This window comes from Typopeltis vanoorti, chromosome 19, assembly GCF_054136105.1.
Source record: "Typopeltis vanoorti isolate ZY-2024b chromosome 19, IOZ_Tvanoo_1.0, whole genome shotgun sequence".
NCBI lineage: Eukaryota > Metazoa > Arthropoda > Arachnida > Uropygi > Thelyphonidae > Typopeltis > Typopeltis vanoorti.
In genome coordinates, this window is record NC_143567.1 from 53,221,451 (window position 1) to 53,241,064 (window position 19,614).

At 37.7% G+C, this 19,614-nt stretch overlaps 1 protein-coding gene and 1 non-coding gene across 7 annotated transcripts in view; one reads left to right on the top strand and one right to left on the bottom strand.

Annotated features, from left to right (window-relative positions):
• LOC150096090 (kielin/chordin-like protein) overlaps positions 1–16,052 on the top strand; it is a 649,251-nt gene extending 633,199 nt beyond the window's left edge. For all 6 annotated transcript variants that reach the window (XM_090408779.1, XM_090408780.1, XM_090408782.1 and 3 more), the window contains one exon: positions 15,542–16,052. In XM_090408779.1, coding sequence (XP_090264905.1) covers positions 15,542–15,546 — 5 coding nt within the window. In that variant the 3' untranslated portion in view covers positions 15,547–16,052. The remainder of the gene's footprint in view (positions 1–15,541) is intronic.
• Positions 16,053–19,093: 3,041 nt separating this feature from the next.
• Positions 19,094–19,256, bottom strand: LOC150096111 (U1 spliceosomal RNA). The gene has a single exon (XR_016550003.1). It is a non-coding gene; the product is annotated as a U1 spliceosomal RNA (small nuclear RNA).
• Positions 19,257–19,614: the final 358 nt, after the last annotated feature.

Here is a 19,614-nt window from a genome sequence, read left to right on the forward strand (position 1 = left end):
TGGAGGAAGTGGATGCTATGTCAGGTCGGGTAGGTGCTTCTGCTCTTGAAGTGTTTGTGTTATCGCCTATTGGTTGGCGTTGTGACCTCAATTTTATGTTGTGTAGTTTCCAAACCTCGGAGATTATGTAGGGCCTGTGTACGTTGATAGAGTTTGCATCACACTTTATGGCTATTGTTTCCGATATTCTAAGCATTATTTCATTGTCTTGTCTGTCTACTATGATGGCCTTCTCAATCTGTGGGGTATGTTTTTGTTCAAGGGCATGGACAGCTATTTCTGTTTTTCCTGTGCTTTGTATTTAATTTTTCTTTTTGATGTTGCGTTTTTTAGTATTTAAATGTTCTGGAATAGGGATGTTACAATCGCAGAAGTGTTCTTGTAGTCTTGCCCATAAAGACCTGATGGTGGAACCTGTGTAGGTGATATCACAGTCTTTTTGGCAGGGAAATTTATAGACTACATTGTGGTGTTCAAATATTTCTTTTTGTGTCTGAGATTTAGTGGATTTTAGGAGACTTGCCAATTTTTGGTTTGTGGTGAATACCAGTTTGTAGTCAGTATGTTTGAAGATGTATTTGTAGGCTTTGTATGTATTTTGGGTGTATGGTAGTTTGATAATTTTTTGTGTAGGGAAGTTTATTTTGGTACTTGGGCTGTTTTGGCAGTCTTGTTTTGCGTAATTTATTAGTTCTGTAGGATAGTTGCGATTTTCGAAGATATGTGTTAGTTTTTTTATTTCTGCATTTAGATTACTCTGATTGGTTGAAAATTTGTACGCATTTAAGAATTGTGATAAGATGACCGATTTTTTTAACGGAATATGGAAGGTATGAATGGAAATGGAGGTAGTTTCCGATATGTGAGGGTTTGTGAGTATACTTTTGTGGCTATTTTGTTGTGTGTTCTGGTTATTGTCAAGTTTAAAAAATTGATGGATTTGTTCTGTTCGGTTTCTGAGGTGAATTTTAGTCTGTTGCTGTAACTGTTTAGGGATGCTTTTAAAGTGGTGATGTGTGTAGGATTTCCAATGCACAGAATATCGTCCACGTATCTGCCATAAAATGTGATGCCGTGGGGGAGGGAAGGGTGGAGTAGGAGTGATTCTATGTGTGCTAGAAATATTTCTGCTAGTTGTCCGCTGATGTTTTGGCCCATGGTGAGTCCGAAGATTTGAATGTACATGTTGTTGTTGACCTTGAAGAAGTTTGCTGAGATTATTAGTTTTATTAGGTTAATAATGTCATTGGGCATTAGTTTAGTATGAGAATGTAGGGTGTTCTTCTGTGAGTAGTGTGTGTGTACTATGTGTAAAGTTCTGGTGACATCCATGTTGGTGTATAAAGAGGCTGCATCCAATGAAGTGAGGATGTCTTCTTGGGATAGGGTTAGGTTTTTTATTTTCTTGAAAAGGTTGTCTACGTTTTTTATCATGAAGTTAGATGCTGTAATTAATGGTTTGAGAAATTTCGCTGCGAATTTCGATAAAGGAGCTGCAGTGGTGTTTTTGTAGGAGACTTTTGGCCTCATCGGGTACCCGTCTTTGTGGGTTTTTATTTGTCCGAACATATGAGGGGTGCATGTGGTGCGGGGGGTTGTGTTTTTAATTGTGGTTTTGTCTATTTTGTCTTCATTTCTTAGGGTGTGTAGGGTACTGTTGATTTGTTTAATGAGGTCAGGGGTGGGGTCAGTTTGGATTTTTTGGTAGGTGTGTTGGTCAGTTAAGATAGCTGTTATTTTGTTGTGGTAATCGGTTAGGTTTGTGATGACTACTGTATCTCCTTTGTCAGCTTTATTGATAATAATGTTCGCGTTCCTTTTTAGGGATAATAGGGCTTTTTGTAAGTTGGGGCGATGTTTGGTTTTATTATTATTTTACTGTTTATGATGCTGTTAATTTTGTGGAATATTGTTTCTTTGTTAGGGTCATACTCTAATTTCGCTTGGATTTTGGTAATGATGTCTCTGTTTTGTATGTATTTTGGGGATACGCCAAAGTTTAGTCCTTTGTTCAGGATGGTGATTTCGTCAGGTGTGAGGTTGTGGTGCGATAGATTGATGACGGAATTTTTTTTTTGTGGGTTTTAAGGTGGTAATATCCGAAGGGTTGGAAGCAGCGCGACTGTTGTATTGGGTGTTTGTTGGTGCATACCATTTCTTTGCATGTCGAGCTTCTAATAATACCGTATAGTCGTTGATGTGAGATTGGGTATCATCCCAAAAGACTGCCCATTCGTTTGGGGTCAGTAGCATTTTCAATCTGTTTTTTGTTTTGTGAATGTATGAATATGCTTGTTGCTTCTTTTTAAATCTGTTGTTTATGGCTTGTTTTATGAGAGCACGGGATGCCTGATAGCAAATTTTTTGTTTCCGCGAATCGTGCTGTTGCCGTGTACTGCCGAAAATTTTGGTGTGATGTTGTGATCGAGGCATTTTTTGAGGAATGTTATGTGTATTTTTTGTGCGGTGTATGTTAGGATGGTTTTTTGGTATATACTTTTTGTAAAGTTTATGCACTCATTGAATGTGTGACGTGCAACCATGACATATGCTTGTGTTGATATGTGCGTAAAGTGAATGCTATTTTTAAGGGTGTTTTTGTGATCGAGGGGGGGGTTGTGGGGAGATTATGAGTAGAGAGCCAATGATAGGGGGGGTTGTATGGTTATAAGACACAAGTAAATTATGGATATTATTTCTGGGAAAACTCCCATGTTACTCCTCTTAACAAACTATTATATTTACGACTATTTGCCTGCTTCTGTTTAGGAGTGCCCCAGTTTAAATGCCATTGGCTCTTTTTTCTTATGGATTCTTAGGGCATTGTAGATGTATATTTATCAATATATTGTTATTCAAAATTGCCGTTATTCAAAAAAACCTGCGTTTTTTTGAATAACATATATATACATATATATTATAAGGGATGGGCGGAGCGTTTTTTATATTTATATGAAGTGGGAAAGGGTGAAAGGGGTTGAAAACAGCAACTGATTTTTAGAGGGGGAGAAGGGGGTTGATGGGGTGTGGTCCGTTTCGACTATTCTTGGTCGTCGTCTGAACATATGGAGGAAGTGGATCCTCTGTCAGATCTGGTAGGTGCTTCTGCTTTTGAAGTGTTTGTGTTATCGCCTATTGATCGGGGTTGTGACCTCAATTTTATGTTGTGTAGCTTCCAAACCTCGGAGATTATGTAGGGCCTGTGTACGTTGATAGAGTTTGCGTCACACTTTATGGCTATTGTTTCCGATATTCTAAGCATTGTTTCATTGTCTTGTCTGTCTACTGTGATGGCCTTGTCGATCTGTGGGGTATGTTTTTGTTCAAGGACGTGAACAGCTATTTCTGTTTTTTCTGTGCTTTGTATTCGATTTTTCTTTTTGATGTTGTATTTTTTAGTATTTAAATGTTCTGGAATAGGGATGTTACAATCGCGGAAGTGTTCTTGTAGTCTTGCCCATAAAGACCTGATGGTCGAACCTGTGTAGGTGATGTTTTTCAACCAATCAGAGTAATCTAAATGCAGAAATAAAAAAAACTAACACAGATCTTGGAAAATCGCAACTATCCTACACAACTAATAAATTATGCAAACAAGACTGCCAAAACAGCCCAAGTACCAAAATAAACTTCCCTACACAAAAAATTATTAAACTACCATACACCCAAAACACATACAAAGCCTACAAATACGTCTTCAAACATACTGACTACAAACTGGTGTTCACCACAAACCAAAAATTGGCAAGTCTCCTAAAATCCACTAAATCTCAGACACAAAAAGAAATATTTGGACACCACAACGTAGTCTATAAATTTCCCTGCCAAAAAGACTGTGATATCATCCACACAGGTTCCACCATCAGGTCTTTATGGGCAAGACTACAAGAACTCTTCCGCGATTGTAACATCCCTATTCCAGAACATTTAAATACTAAAAAATGCAACATCAAAAAGAAAAATCGAATACAAAGCACAGGAAAAACAGAAATAGCTGTCCACGCCCTTGGAAAAAAACATACCCTGCAGATCGACAAGGCCATCATAGTAGACAAACAAGACAATGAAATAATGCTTAGAATATCGGAAACAATAGCCATAAAGCGTGACACAAACTCTATCAACGTACACATTCCCTACATAATCTCCGAGGTTTGGAAGCTACACAACATAAAATTGAGGTCACAACTCCGACCAATAGGTGATAACACAAATGCTTCAAAAGCAGAAGCACCTACCCGACCTGACATAGCATCCACTGCCTCCATGTGTTCAGACGATGTCCAAGAATTGTTGAAACGGACTGCACCCTGTCAACCCTCTTCACCCCCCCCTCTAAAAATCAGTTGCTGTTTTAACTCCTTTTCCCACCTCATATAAATATAAAAAAACGCTCCACCCATCCCTTATAATATATGTGTATATATATGTTATTCAAAAAAACCCGGGTTTTTTCCATTTGTTTTTCCATTTGTTATTTCAATTCTCCCACTTGCCAACCCCCCCCCCCCCACACACACACAGTAGTTTTGGACAACGCAAAAGAAGAAGAGCCACAACACCCAGAAAAAGGTATGTGCAGATTTCTTGTCCTCTATTCAACATATATTATTGATAAATATACATCTACAATGCTCTAAGAATCCATGAGAAAAGAGCCAATGGCATTTAAACTGGAGCACTCCTAAACAGAAGCAGGCAAATAGCCATAAATATAATAGTTTGTTAAGAGGATTAACATGGGAGTTTTCCCAGAAATAATATCCATAAGAGTTTATATTAGCAGTCTGTTCTGTACACTGCTAGTAATAATGGATGGATTTCATTAGAGAGCAGATAAGAGAAGTTAGTGTAAATATTGGTTTCTTGGTCATAAGTACGTTATTTGTTGTGTATTTTTTTTTTATATAAAATTCCTCTAATGTAGGGAACTGCTATTGATTTGAAGTGTTCTCTGTTAGTCTACTTGTTATCAGAAGGGATAATAATCTTTTTTTTTTTTTTTTGTAAGATTATATCCATTACTAGTGAAACTAAGATATAGTGTAATATTGTCCAAATTATGACACTATATCTTAAATACTTCAAGGATTCAAATTCAAAGAGCATGATATAATTTGTTCAAATGACACACTCATTTTTGCAATAGAATATTAGAAGAAACTTGACATTCTTAGCATTCAAGAATGTGTGATCGTGGATAATCTAAGGTAGATGTTCAGTTAAATAGAATGGGCAAGGAAAGGCTAGCAAAAACAAGAAGTTCTAGGTAGTTTGATGCTGTTATTAGTGCCTTACAAGACTGTGCCAATATTAGAAACTTGAAAAGTAACAGATTCATTTGGAAGACAATCGTTGAAACTAATCATAATATAAACGTAATCATGTAAATAGTATCATAGTAAAATAAGAATTTTGATCTGGACATTTCTTTCTCTTTTTTTCTCCTTGGTTGGTGGCTGCCTGTCATTCATACTAGTAGGTAGTTGAGGAGACCATGATTTCACCTATGATCTATGTCCATCATGGTCCCAGTCCATTATCTTTAGATCGTGGGGAATGTGCCCTGCTATACTGTGGGACACATCGTGGATGTGCTTGGGGAACTGCCCAGAGAACTTCAGGGAGAAGGACCATTGACGAAACTCCAACAACAAACTATGAGTTTACTCTCCGAGTCAAGAGGTATGAGCTACAAAACTTCCAGCCCAGAACTCCTAATAATCTCCCTTTCTCTTCTCTTCCAGTACAGCTCAAAGGACAGGCCCCTTTACCTTGTCTTTCAGCCCCTTAAATATCCTCATCATTCTTTGTTTCGACTGCAAAGTGTTCGCGATCACCCTCTGGCGCGATGACATCACTCAGATTCTCTCTTGCGAAAGTCTTTGTTTTATGTGCCTAAATGTTCGCAAGTTGTTGCGAACTTTCTGTTTACTGACTCAATAAGGTATAATCCCTTTTCCCTGGTTTTTCACATTATAATTTATATTTAAGGATATTAATAAATCATATTTTCTATATTATTTTGATTTGTCAACCTTGGAAAATCGAGCTTGACAGTTAACTAAATTAACTTGTCGTGCGAGATTTTACAGTTCATTGGGTTTCAGTGCCATTAATGGGGATGCACTGCAGAAGATATATCTAAACTGCAGAAGATGGACAAGATAAGGGATGGTGGTAAGCAAAGATCTGAAATTTAGAAGCTACATTGCAAAAATTGTAATGTAGCTTTTAATTTAAGATTGAATTTTAAAGACAACACAAGAAATTATGATAATAACAAGGATATTGACATTCAGCATACCTGCTGAATGTCAATATCCTTGTTATTACCATAATTTTATTATTAGTCTGTAAATATCCTTGTTCATTGACTGATGTGTGTGTGGATTTAGTCATCTCAGTTTTCCAGGCAGTGAGAAATTTTAGAAAAGGTACAGAGAAGAATGACTAGGGCAATGTTAGGTTTAAGTATTGAATATTAAGGCAAATTGAAAAATGTTATATGCAGAGCCTGACAGGTAGGAGAAAGGGTAGTAGTATGATTGAAATGTATTTGAATGGTTTGGACTGAATTAATACAGAAAAAATTATTCACAAAATGGAGGCAAGAAAAGGGTGAACAATCAGCCATCCCTAAACATATATTCCAGTTGAGATCCTACAGTTGTCTAGGAATACACATAGGTATATTAACATTTAACTTCTGTCCCTCCCACTCTTCCCACATGCAGTGAGAGTGATACTCTCAGTGACATAACAATTTCATTGTGGGGGGGCTGACCCTCCCCCATTTGAGGGTACAGCAGTAAAACGGTTCTGCAGGCTGGCTGCTGGTTAGTACATCTGACCAAACCAGGTAGTAATGAACCTGGAGGCTTCCCGATTAGCTAACGACAAATTCTGCAACCACATATTTTTCCATTTCATGACTGGAGGGAGACCAAATACTGTGGCAGCAGGGGGAACTTTCGAGGCCATGTATGGACAGGAGACTGACTCACCTCTGTGTGGGTGGTATGTTTGTGAGATTGTTATCTCACTGCATGCCCCACTTCCTTTATCTCTTCCTCACCAAACACAATGAACCACAACTGAAAGAAATGCGTTTCTACTGCAGATCTCAAAAATTCTCAATACACAAATAGTTAAAAAACCAAAAACATCAAAAATCCAACCCAAAAAATCATAAAAGACAACAGAAATTCAACCAAACAACCCACCAACACTAATTCCTACAACAAAAAAAAAAGTTTCCACATCCATTTCACCAATATCTGTGGCCTAAATAGCAATATAAACGATATGCACCATCACCCACAGTCATCTAAACCAGAACTATTATTCTTTCATAACCCCAACTGGCAACCTCAACAGCCATTGTACACCTCAGCTACCCAAACTACACATTATACAACTCTTTCTTCCACAAGGGTGGCACTTGTGCATTCATCACAACTAACATACCATGCCAGAGACTGCAAATTCTTGAATCCCCACTGTTTGATCTGCTTTGGCTCAAAGTTTCTCTACCAAATCAACCTGTCCTTTTCATATGCTCCCAATATCACTCTCCAAACTCCATCAACCACTGTAACTTCTTCAATTCTCTCTAAAGCTCGACTTTCTGCAGTCTCAATACCCCAATAGTGAGGTCATCCTTTTTGGGGAACTTCAATGTCCACAACTCATATTGGCTCCCCTTTTCCAGTTTCACAAATCAAGCAGGCAGGGATGCTGAGGTGTTTGCCATCAGCAATGACCTGACTCAGATCATTAATCATCCTACCAGAATACCAGACAACCCATTCCAATTTGCCAACACACTTGGCCTCTTCCTAACAAGTTCCCCTTCCAGGTATACTGTGGTTGTTGGTTCTCCTCTTGGAAACTCAGACCACAACCTCATACAAGTCTCTTTTGCCACAGAACAACCTTCACCCACTAGTTTATGTTCTCGTGTCTTTTGGAACTGCAAGGGTGCCAACTGGAAGGACCTCTGTGACTTCTGTTCCTTCTTCCCATGGTCTGACTATTGCTTCAGTTCTTCTGATCCAAACACCTGCTCAGATTGAATAACAGAAATAGAAATCATCCTCACAGGAATGAAGGCTTTCCTTATTCCACCCCCAAATTCTCAGCCATTATCCAAGCCTTGGTTCTCATAAAAAGTGTGCCAATGCTGTAAAAGAAAAAAATCTCTGCTTACCACAATTGGCTCAGGACCAAAATTCCAGCTGCCCTCTCTGCCTATATTACTGCTTGCAACAGTTGCAAAAGAATCATCACCAAGTCCAAATCAGACTTTGAAAGGCCAAATGCTGCAAACTCACCTCCTGCCCAAATGGCAGTTGTTCCATCTGGTCCCTTGCCAAGGGCATTGGCTGCAACTTCTGCCCACCCAGGTTAAGCAATGGTACTGTAGTCACCTGACCAAAAGACAAGGCCAACTTATTGGAATCACTCTTCTCTTCCAATTCCTGCATTGATGATTTGGGCAAAGCTCTCTCCACTCCACAAAGATTAGCTCAATTCATGTCTCCCATAGTCTTCTGACAAAAAGAAATCTGAAGAATCCTTAAACCTAAACATAAACAAGTCATCTGGTCCTGATGGTATCCCACCTACTGTGTTACAAACCTGTGCCCTTGAACTAAAACCTATCCTGCATCATCTCTTCAATCTATCCTATTCAGGCATCCAGCCCTTCCCAAAGTCAACCGTTTTATCATTGGTTGATAAAAGTCAACCAATGAACTACTGTCCAACTGCTCTTGCCAATTGCTCCCTCAAAAATTATGGAGGTCATCAGCAACCAACTCTTGAACAACGTAGAGACATATCAAGCAATCAGTAACCAGCAGTATGGATTCTGCTACTGGTGACCTACAGCTGATCTTTGTACTCTCACCACCCACCTAAGGACTCGGGCTATAGAGAAATTTGAAGAAACTCATGGTTGCCCTCGACATTTCAAAGGCATTTGATCAGGTTTTGTACAGCGGCCTACTCACCAAACTGCCTCCTTTGGTCTGCCTTCCTCACTCTGCAACTGGATCATCAACTTTCTCACTGGTTGCTAACTATGTGTCATGGCAGATGGTTTACTCTCCTCAGATTTCCCCACCAATACAGGAGTAACCCAGTGTTCTGTTCTTTCACCCACTCTCTTCCTCTTGTATATAAATGACCTACTCTCACAGACTTCCAATCCTATCCATAGCTTTGCTGACGATAGTACACTCTATTCTTCCTTTTCATTCAGCAAACCTTGTAGTGCTCAAGTATTAGGATCCTCAAGATCTACCATGACCAGAGAACTGAACTCAGATCTCTTAGCTATATCCCAGTGGGGCAAGGACAACCTTGTAAACTTCATTGCCACCAAAACTCGGTTCTGTCTAATCTCTCACAAGAAAGAGCTTGCATCCCTCCCCCTTACCTTCAATAATACTGAGATATCTAAATACGATCAGATTTCTCTTCTTGGACTCGCCTGGACCTTGGATCTTTCCTGGCACATCCATATTTCAACTATAGCTTCTGAAGCTGCCAAAAATTTAGTGTACTTTTTTCCACAAGAAAGTACATCACAGCTGCTAACTCTATACAAAGCCCAAATCAGCCCAGCCATGGAATATTGCTCCCATATTTGGGGTGGTGCATCAAAATCCTCTCTAAGATTGCTAGATTCTATCCAGAAGATGACAATCCAGCTAATTAATGATCCCTCTCTCACAAACCCACTTCAATCCCTCCCTCTCTCACAGATATAATTTTGCCTTGGGTCTCTTCTGCAGATACTTTATTCCTTCACTGTCCTCTAAAATCATTAAAACAAGAGCCACTGCTAACCAACACCCTTTTACAGTCCATCTAGAAACTCAATGAAACTCAATGGAACAGTCTTCCCCACTCTGCCTTCCCTAAAGATTACAACCCTCAGCTGTTCAAGCAAAATGTGAACAGACTCCTCCTCTCTTCTATTCCTCTTTCCCACACACACGGCACTAATGTGCTATAGGATTTGTGGCCTTTTGTGTGTGGATCAGATATAAAGAAAAAAAATGCTTTAAATGCAAAAGGTTAAGCAAAATTACAATATTAGCTTTGCAACTTGAACATGGGTGCTTACGAATTTGCAGCATGCACAAATGTAATACTGAACTATTAAAGGACGTGACCACCACACTGCTTGTATATTATCTGTCTTTTATTAGTTCATTTATAAGGTTTCACTGCCCACACAGCACTCTTTCACACTCATTGGTTTTCTTCAGTAAGTAGGCAGAAACACATTTTACGAAATGTGCAAGGAATCCTTAGTCATCGTCATCATCATCAAATTCCTGCCATTTACCCTCAAGGGGTGTAGAGGATATTAGTACTACATGGAAACTTCACATCATTACTAACTTCCTATCTACAATTTTCCTCCAAATCAGTCTGTTACTTGTTAAGACTCCAATATTATCACAGCTTTATTTCTATTGTCTAAGACACTTTGTACCATATCAATCCACCTATATCTTGGTCTTCCTCTGGGTCGTTTTCCTGCCAACCTAGCAGAGAACACTTGTTTTGCTAATCTTTCCTCGCCCATTCTGTTTAAGTGACCATACCACCTGAGATTAGCTCTGCTAATTCATTCCTGGACGCTGATAATGTCAAGCTCTTTCCTAATATTCTCATTTTTAATATGATATTGCCGTTGATGCCATCTGTTCACGCCTCTAATCTTTCTCAGGACTCTCATATCTGCGGTCTCTAGTCTTTGGTCAAGTGCTTTACTTCTGACCCAGCTCTCAGATCCATAAGTTAAAACTGGTTTGAACACTGTCTTGTATACAGCTAATTTAGTGTTTTGACTAATTTCTCTCTTATTACATATGAATTTATTCATTTGACTTCCTACCATACAAACTTTTGATTCTGTTGTCTATTTCCATATTTAATTTACCATCTTCACTAAAAATTGTGCCTAAGTAGCTGAAATGTTTTACTTGTTCCACAGATTCTCCGTTCACAATGCATTGACATTTTCAATGATTCTGCCTATTTTCATTGTCTGTATCTTTTTATTGCTGACCTTCATACCATATCTATTACAACAGTTATTCAATTTAGTCAGGGAATCTTGCAGACTTGTAGCGGATTTATTTAGTATAACATCGTCCACATACATCAAAGCACTGACATTAACATCTCCAATTTTGATATCATGTTTAATACGACTTTCCTTCATAATGTGATCCATATAGATAATGAATAACAAGGGGATAACGTACATCCTTGTCTGACACCAGATTTAACATTAAACCATCTTCCTGTACTTCCTTCAATTCTAACTGCTGACTTACAACTCAAATAAAGACTAAGTATTTCTTGATATAATGCCACATTGACACCATATAATTGTAGCGTATTGAATAGCTTCTCTCTTGGCACCTTGTCATATGCCTTTTCCAAATCAACAAAACTTAAATACAGATCTTTGTTATAATGCCACATTGACACCATATAATTGTAGCGTATTGAATAGCTTCTCTCTTGGCACCTTGTCATATGCCTTTTCCAAATCAACAAAACTTAAATACAGATCTTTGTTATATTATTATTATTATTCAGGCCTCCATGGAGTCAAAATGACTCATCGAGGGGAGGTCCTCCCCCTAAGAAACACAAACTCTATCATACCACTCCTTAAACTCATTGACCATTCTTGCTCTCACCACTCCATCAGGCAATGCATTCCACAGTTCAACCACCCTCCATGCAAAGAAACCACTCCTCACCCTCTTGCTCACAGTTTCCTTTCGTAACTTCCAGGGATGGCCTCTTGTCATCACTCCTTCTCACTGTTGAACCAAGTGAAAGAACTCCCCAGTGTCAACCCTGTAACCACCTCTCAACAGTTTAAAAGTCTCAATCATATCACCTCTCCTTCTTCTATCCACCAAACTCTGCAGTACACATTCCCTCAGCCAATCCTCATAACCAAAATTGTACAGTCCTGAAACCATCTTTGTTACCTGCCTTTGTACCCTTTCCACAGTTAATTTATCCCCTTCAAATCTTGGGGACCAAATCTGAGAACAATAGTCTAAGTGTGGTCTGATCAGAGACTTATACAACGGAATGATAACCCTTTTATCTCTGCAGGTCAGTGTCCTTCTCATAATTGCAGCAATCCTTTGCGTTACCTTCACCACCCTTGCAATATGTCCCCTAAATTTCAGGTTTATATCAATCATCAACCCCAGATCTCTTGTCTCCCCTACTTCCTCCAGTTTAACTCCTCCCATAGAGTATGCAGCATCCCATCGATGTGTCCAAAACCTCAAGACCTTACATTTTGCTTCGTTAAACTGACACTCCATTCATTTGCCCATCTATCTAGCTTATTCAAATCCTCTTGCAAGGCTACCGCATCTGCACTATTACTAATAATCCTTCCCAGCTTCGCATCATCCACAAAAAACTGAATATCCCCTTGCAATCCACTGGCAATGTCATTGATATAAAGGTTAAACAATATAGGTCCTAGTACTGAGCCCTGTGGGACTCCACTTGTAACCCTCTGCCTCCTTGAAACTGCTCCACCATACACAACTCTCTGATACCTATCAGACAGCCAATCCTGAATCCAGTTGACCAATCTGACATCCAGACCCATGTGCTGCAACTTAAATATTAGCTTATCATGTGGCACCCTGTCAAATGCCTTCGCTAAGTCTAAGAAAATTGCAGTATATGCCTTTCCCTCATCTAATGTTCTTGTAACTTTATTATAAAAGGCAAGCATATTGCTAAAACAAGAGCGCCCTTTCACAAATCCATGTTGACTCTCACAGATAACATTACCCTCATCTGCCCAATGCTGTATACGGTCCCTCACTACTTTCTCAAAGATCTTAACAACTACTGATGACACACAGACTGGGCTATAATTAGACACTTCCAATCATAAGGGTTACCACCCTTATGCAATGGCACTATCTTACTTTCCTTCCATTCCTTGGGCACCTTTCTCGCAGCCAGACCTTCATTGAAAAGCAAGGTTAAAGGTACTGTCAGTTCCCTAGTACATTCTCTCAAAACTCTGGATGAAATACCATCCAGTCTCAAAGCTTTTCTGACATCCAGTCTACTCAGTATCTGAAACACACTCTCCTCCTGTACCTCTAAACCTCGAACCAGCCCTATCCCTCTAGCATTAAAACTGACTCCTCTAGGATGAAATACTCCAATAAAGTGTTCATTGAACAATTCCACTATGTCCTCTGCATCAGTCACTCTATTCCCATTTTTCTTCCACAGTCATTTCTCATCCTACTGGCCACATAGCTAAAAAATTCCCTAGGATTTTCTTTGGATCTTAGGGCCAATCTCCTCTCATATTCCAGTTTCGCTTTCCTTACCACACTAGTCACTCTTCTGGCCTGTGTCTTATATTCTTCATGCATCTTCTCTTCACCTGTCTTCTTATATCTCTTCCATAGCCTCTTTTTTGCATGCAATTCTTGTGTAATATTGTTTGTCATCCACTTTACTCCAAATTGTGTCCTCTTCTTCACTCGTGGTATACAACTTACCATTGCTGCTAACAAATATTCTTTCACAATTTCCCATGCACTAATGATATCCTGGCCTTCCAATTCCTCCCGAAGTTGACGTCTAAGACTATTATAATCACCTGCTTTATAATTCCACATAAGTTCCCATCTCTTTGATACTCCTGCATGTCTATTCATTTTCCAAGTCAAAACCATATGGTCACTCTCTCCAACTGGTGGGAGAGATGTCATCTCAGTTATTATCAACTCTTCTGATGCTATAACCAAATCCAAAACTCAATGTCTTAGACAACTTACATGTTGTCTAAGACATTTGTCCCTCAAGAATTCTAGAAATTCCATTCCCCTATTGCTACATGCATCTTCCTCTCTCCAATTTATACTACTATAGTTAAAATCTCCCATAACAATCATTCTTCTTGCGCTTGCCAAACTTAACTGTCTAAACATTTCCTGGTCCCCATCCTCTGTGCTCCTGGGTCTGTAGCAACACCTCACTAAATATCCTGTCTTGACTACCTCTACCTCACACCATATGCTCTCAGAATCATTTGTCTCACTTCCTTCCAAAGCCGCCACTCTTAATATTGTTATATCCACTCTCAATCTTGTTATATTCCCATGATTTTTGAACTATTTGTCATAAACTGAAAATTGATCCTGACAGTCTCTAATTGGTCTGAATCCAGCTTGTTCTTCACCAAGCTTTTCTTCCACAATTCTTCTCAACCGTTTCTCAAGTATACTGTATAAATCTTACCAGGAACACTTAGTAGGGAAATACCTCTGTAATTCTCACATTTCCATTTTTATATATGGGTACTATGAGAGCTCTACTCCAATCATCGGTAATTCATCCCTGTGTCCAGGCTTTCTGAACTATGCAGTGCAGCCACTGTAAGACTTTTATCCACCATACTTCAGCATTTCTATGCCAAATATCATCTACTCCTGCTGCCTTTCCACATTTCAAACCTTTGATGTCTTTTTCTTTGATGTCAGGAATACATATCCATACTTCAAGTATGGATATGTATTCCTGACTGTATACCTGTTGAGTGTTTTTTTACCACTGTGCTATCACTGCTTGTTTCATTTAGCAATTTTTTGAAGTAATTACTCCATACTTCAAGGATATCTGTTTCTCCAGTTTTTCATGTCACCTTTTTCATCTCTAACTCCTTTTACAGCACTCTTTTCTCCATTTCTAAGCTTCTTCAACAACCTCCAGAATATCTTGCCACCTTCTTGATATTTATTTTTTATGTTCTTGCCAAAGTCCTCCCATGACTTTTGTTTAGCTTTCTTACATTTGTCTCTGTATTCTCTAAGAGCACAAGCTGACTTATTTGCCAGGAACTTTTGATATGCTTTCTTCTTTTCCTTCACTGCCTCTTTAACTTCCTGCGTCCACCATGGAGTTCTGATTTTTCTATCCTTGCAGACAACCTTCACCACATGCTTCTCTGGCTGAATCAGTCAGGGTTTTCTTCAAGGTTTGCCACTGAATCTCCAAAGTTTGGTTCCTGTTCTGAAACTCTCTCATTTTTTCTTCAATAATCTTTGTGTATTGTGTGTTTTAGTCTACAATCCTTAGTCTTGTTTCATAATAGATGCATATATGCATGCATAGAGTATGTCTATGACTGTATGTGTATAATCCATACAGTCAGATTGAAATGGACATGATGAAATTGAGTTTATATTTAACTAATAACATAAGCTATTTAATAGCAAGAACATTATTAATGAAATTTAATATTTGAAATCTACTAAAATTTATGTTTGAACTTTGATGTAAATCATGCAACTTTTATCATATAAAATATCACAGAATGTACCTGTAGGATTCATCAATAATATTCATACTTATTAAAAAATTAATGTTTTGCTCTTAAAAATATGTCCCATTGTATAAAATTTGTTTTGCTGATTTTTAACTGTAAAAGTTTCCATTTTAGGCTAAGACAGTGATACTTTCCTATGTCCAGTTACTGCATACATCTTTGAGGGCACAAATATGTTGTTTCAACCCACCCATCCACCCCTACTTCAAGTCCAGACACTCCACTGTAGAGCTTTTTTGATATAGATATGAGAGATATCTTTTGTGAAATTTTTATAAATGTTATTGAAAAAAAAAAGACTTTTATCATTCCTCTAATTACAAACACACTTATATATATATATATACACACAATACCTTTGGCAGCTAAAGAACACCTTTATATTAGTGATAGCTGGATTCTATCATTATTGTAATGCACATTCCATCTTATTTATAATGTTATTTAATGATACTTCCTTATGCAGCTGTTTTTATACAGAATTATAACAATCTTTACCAAAAAAAAATCAGATCATTTTAATTTATGAGCTCATTCTGTTTATGATTAGTCATATGGTACTCACATTTAATTAATGTTTTTTTGTAGTTGGTCTTATGTTGGAAAATAAAGATGTTTTCTGTGACTGAGTATTTTTTTTTATTTACTTATTGTATTAGTATATGTTATGGTATAAGACTTCCTATTACTATTAGTGCTCAGAATATTATTACAAAATTGTATTGTCACCAATGACTAAATCAAACTGATGAGTAGTCCGATTGTTTAATAATCCATTTTTTGTACAAAACTCATGTGCGATAACTGTATATATTGTTCTAAAAGCATTATGTAAATGTAACTGTAATAACTGTGGAACTATGCTTTTCAGTTACCATAAATCTTATCTATGGTAACAACCAAAACTAGGATAATGGTGAAATTACCAGGACACCTTCCCTAAGGCTTGAAAGGCACATGAACCAGAAGAGATTATGGAAGAGTAAAACACAGTTAAATAGAAACTCAACAGACTAAGTTTCAACTTCAAGCTAATAATAAATTTGAATTATCTGAAAATTTTTCTGCATATGGCATTTCACTGAATATTTGGATATAGTAGCCTATTTCTTTGAAAGAAATATGAAAAAAAAAAAAAAAAATATATATATATATATATATATATATAATACAAAATCCAATTACTGCTGGTAGATAGAATATCTGATCATTCACATTATTCATCTGTCAAGAAAAGTAGAACAACAATGTTCTCAAGAAGAAATGAAAGAAATTTGAATGTGAAACAAAATTCAAGCACTAGTGTTAGATTAGATAGATAAAAATGCTTTGCATGCCAGCAAGGGTTGGTCGATTGGTAGAGCCTCTGCTACTAATGGCTTGCAAAAAGTTAAGCAAGTTTGAGTGCAGTTAGTAGTTGGAAGGGACAATTGTTCGATGCTGTTGGCACAGATGAGTCTTTGGACTCCCTGGAGGTGTCACATAATAATAATAATAAAATAAGATAAAGCCGGCAAAGGTTGGTTGATTGGTAGAGCCTCTGCTACTAATGGCTCAGGTAAGTAAGTTTGAGTGCGGTTAGTAGTCTGAAGGGGGAACAATCGTTCGATGCTGTTGGCACACTCTCCCTCGATGAGTCTTTGGACTCCCTGGAGGTGTCAAATAATAATAATAAATGTTTAATCACCAAAATTCATTCAGTTTCACATCTGCAACAGTTTTAATGTCTAAAAGATGAATGTGACAGCATAAGTGACTATACTATATTTTGCCACAATAAAGAAACTTCATTAAATCCAACAGATCAGAATGGGGTTCAGTTATGCTCTACTCCAAAATAAAAAAATAAAAAATTCTACAAATAAAGGAGTACTTCTCCAGTTTAGTAGTACTTCTAAAGAAGTACTTCTCCAGTTTTTAAAGTACTGCATACTACAAGTATTGGCTAATCACAATATTTACTCATAACTCAGCTGGTGGTGCCAACTAGAACTATAGGATATAAAATGTTATGCACTTTAGTTATATTCAAGGAAAATAATAATTATTGTTATAATTTTCCTTGAGTATAACCAACACTCCTGAGATACCTATAATTAGCTGCTTCTGTCTTGGAATCTCCTTTATGTATAAGAAATATTTTGCCCTCTTTCCATTCACTTGGTACCTTCCTAGAACTGGAGCTCAAATTAAACAGCTTGGTCAGAGGAGGTGCCAGTTCTTTTGCACAACTTTGAATCCCTTGTAATACCCTGGCTGATATGCCATCTAATCCCATGGCTGTGTTTGCATTTAGGTTTAGCAATATCGTAAGCACATGCAATTCTTCTCTGTACTCCCAACAGTCAATGTCGTCTAGCACTAGAATACCTTCACCTGGATGGTACTTCCTTGCAAAGTGATTTCAACTATTTTGTTTGCTTCTGTCACCTTCATACCACCAACACATGTTAAAGCCATCCTTCCATGGTCAATCTTCCTTTTACTTGCTATAAAGCAAAAGAACTCTTTGGGATTTCTTTTGACCCCCATCAACTAGTTTTCTCTCATGGGTTGCTGATCACCTTTTTCTTTATATTCCCTCCTCAACTTTTTCTTTTTCTGCATCTCTTAGCAGCTGGATAATTCCATTTCGTTCCCTCCCTCTGACCATTCCTCTTAATCTATGTCAGCCCATTATAATTACTTTACTGCACTCATTATGCTAATTTTCCAATGCAAGTCATCTGCATTCCATTTTCCCTTATACTCTCTAACCTATAGGCAACCAATTATATATTTCATCCTGGACTCTCACATCAAATAGCCTTAAATGAACAGTTCTCTGCATCCCTGTTTTTCTTGAGCTACTTCTACTCTTTTGACTTCAATTCTGGTATCATTAGCAAAATTCTCCATTCATTCTGTACCCATTGCCTTAACAAGATTTTATTTTTGGCCTCCTTTTTTTTGGAAAAAAAAATAAAAAAAACAAATACGATCAAAATAGATCAGTTAATTTTTAACTGTAACCAAAAATGTTACAGAATCGGCTCCCACAGTGACAAAATTTAAAATTTGAAAATGAAAATATAATACTGATTATTTTTTGATACCCCATTTCAGGACCTTTCATCCTGGACCCTATATCTATGCACCTGTTGCACCTGCCTAGTTATGGCACTGTCTGTACCATCATCTATATCTACATCCTCCATCAACCAAATCTCACTAATGCCTGTAACCTTTTATATCAATGACATTGTCAATGGATTGTAGGGGGATATTCAGTTGTTTGCAGATGTTGTGAAACTTGGAATGCTTATTAGTAATAGTGCAGATGTGGTAGACCTGCAAGAATATTTGAATAAATTGAACCAATGGGAACGTGAAATGGGGTATCAGTTTAATGCAGCTAAATGTCAAGTCTTGAAGTTTGGGGTACATCAATGGGAGGCTGCATAGATACTCTGTTGGAGGAACTGTAATGGAAGAAGTAGGGGAGGCAAGGGATGGTTTACTCTCCTTTTGACATGGAGAGTAATAAAAACATACTCTTGTTTTTAATAAAAACATACTCTTACATTACATCTTTCAATGAGAATATGTTTAAGGTGCATAAAAACTTAAAGCACCTTCACAAACACGAATCCAACATTTAATTATCTTTGGATTCTTAATTGGGAGGAGAGGAAAGCGCGAACGCAATCCCCCAATTAACAAAAATTCACACTCCATCTATCCCTGTTTGGGGAAGTGGCAGAAGTCAGCTACCCAAAGTGCAATGGAACAGCCTCTTTCTGGGAAATCACCCTTTGTGATCAGTAATTTTCAAATGCCAGGTAAGTATGGGAAATTTCCTCTTTGTGAACTTGACTGTAGTAGCCATATAATAAATGAAATGGTAATTGAAATTCTATCTTTTATTAAGTTTTAATACACATTCTTTTGAATTCTTAAAAGTAGAATAGGAACTTTTGAGAACATTTACATCAAAGAGTCACAAATGATTGTACTGTATATATAAAACAGTAAGAAGATTTCATCTGATTTGCATGGTACCATAGAAATGGTATAAAGACAGCTGTTGCAGAATGTGTGGTGGAGATACTTAATGAGCAGTTCATAAAGATCTTTCAATCTTGTGAATGTGACTTCATGGAGAGATTAAGAGCAGTTGATGATGGGGAGGAGAGACTGACTGTAAG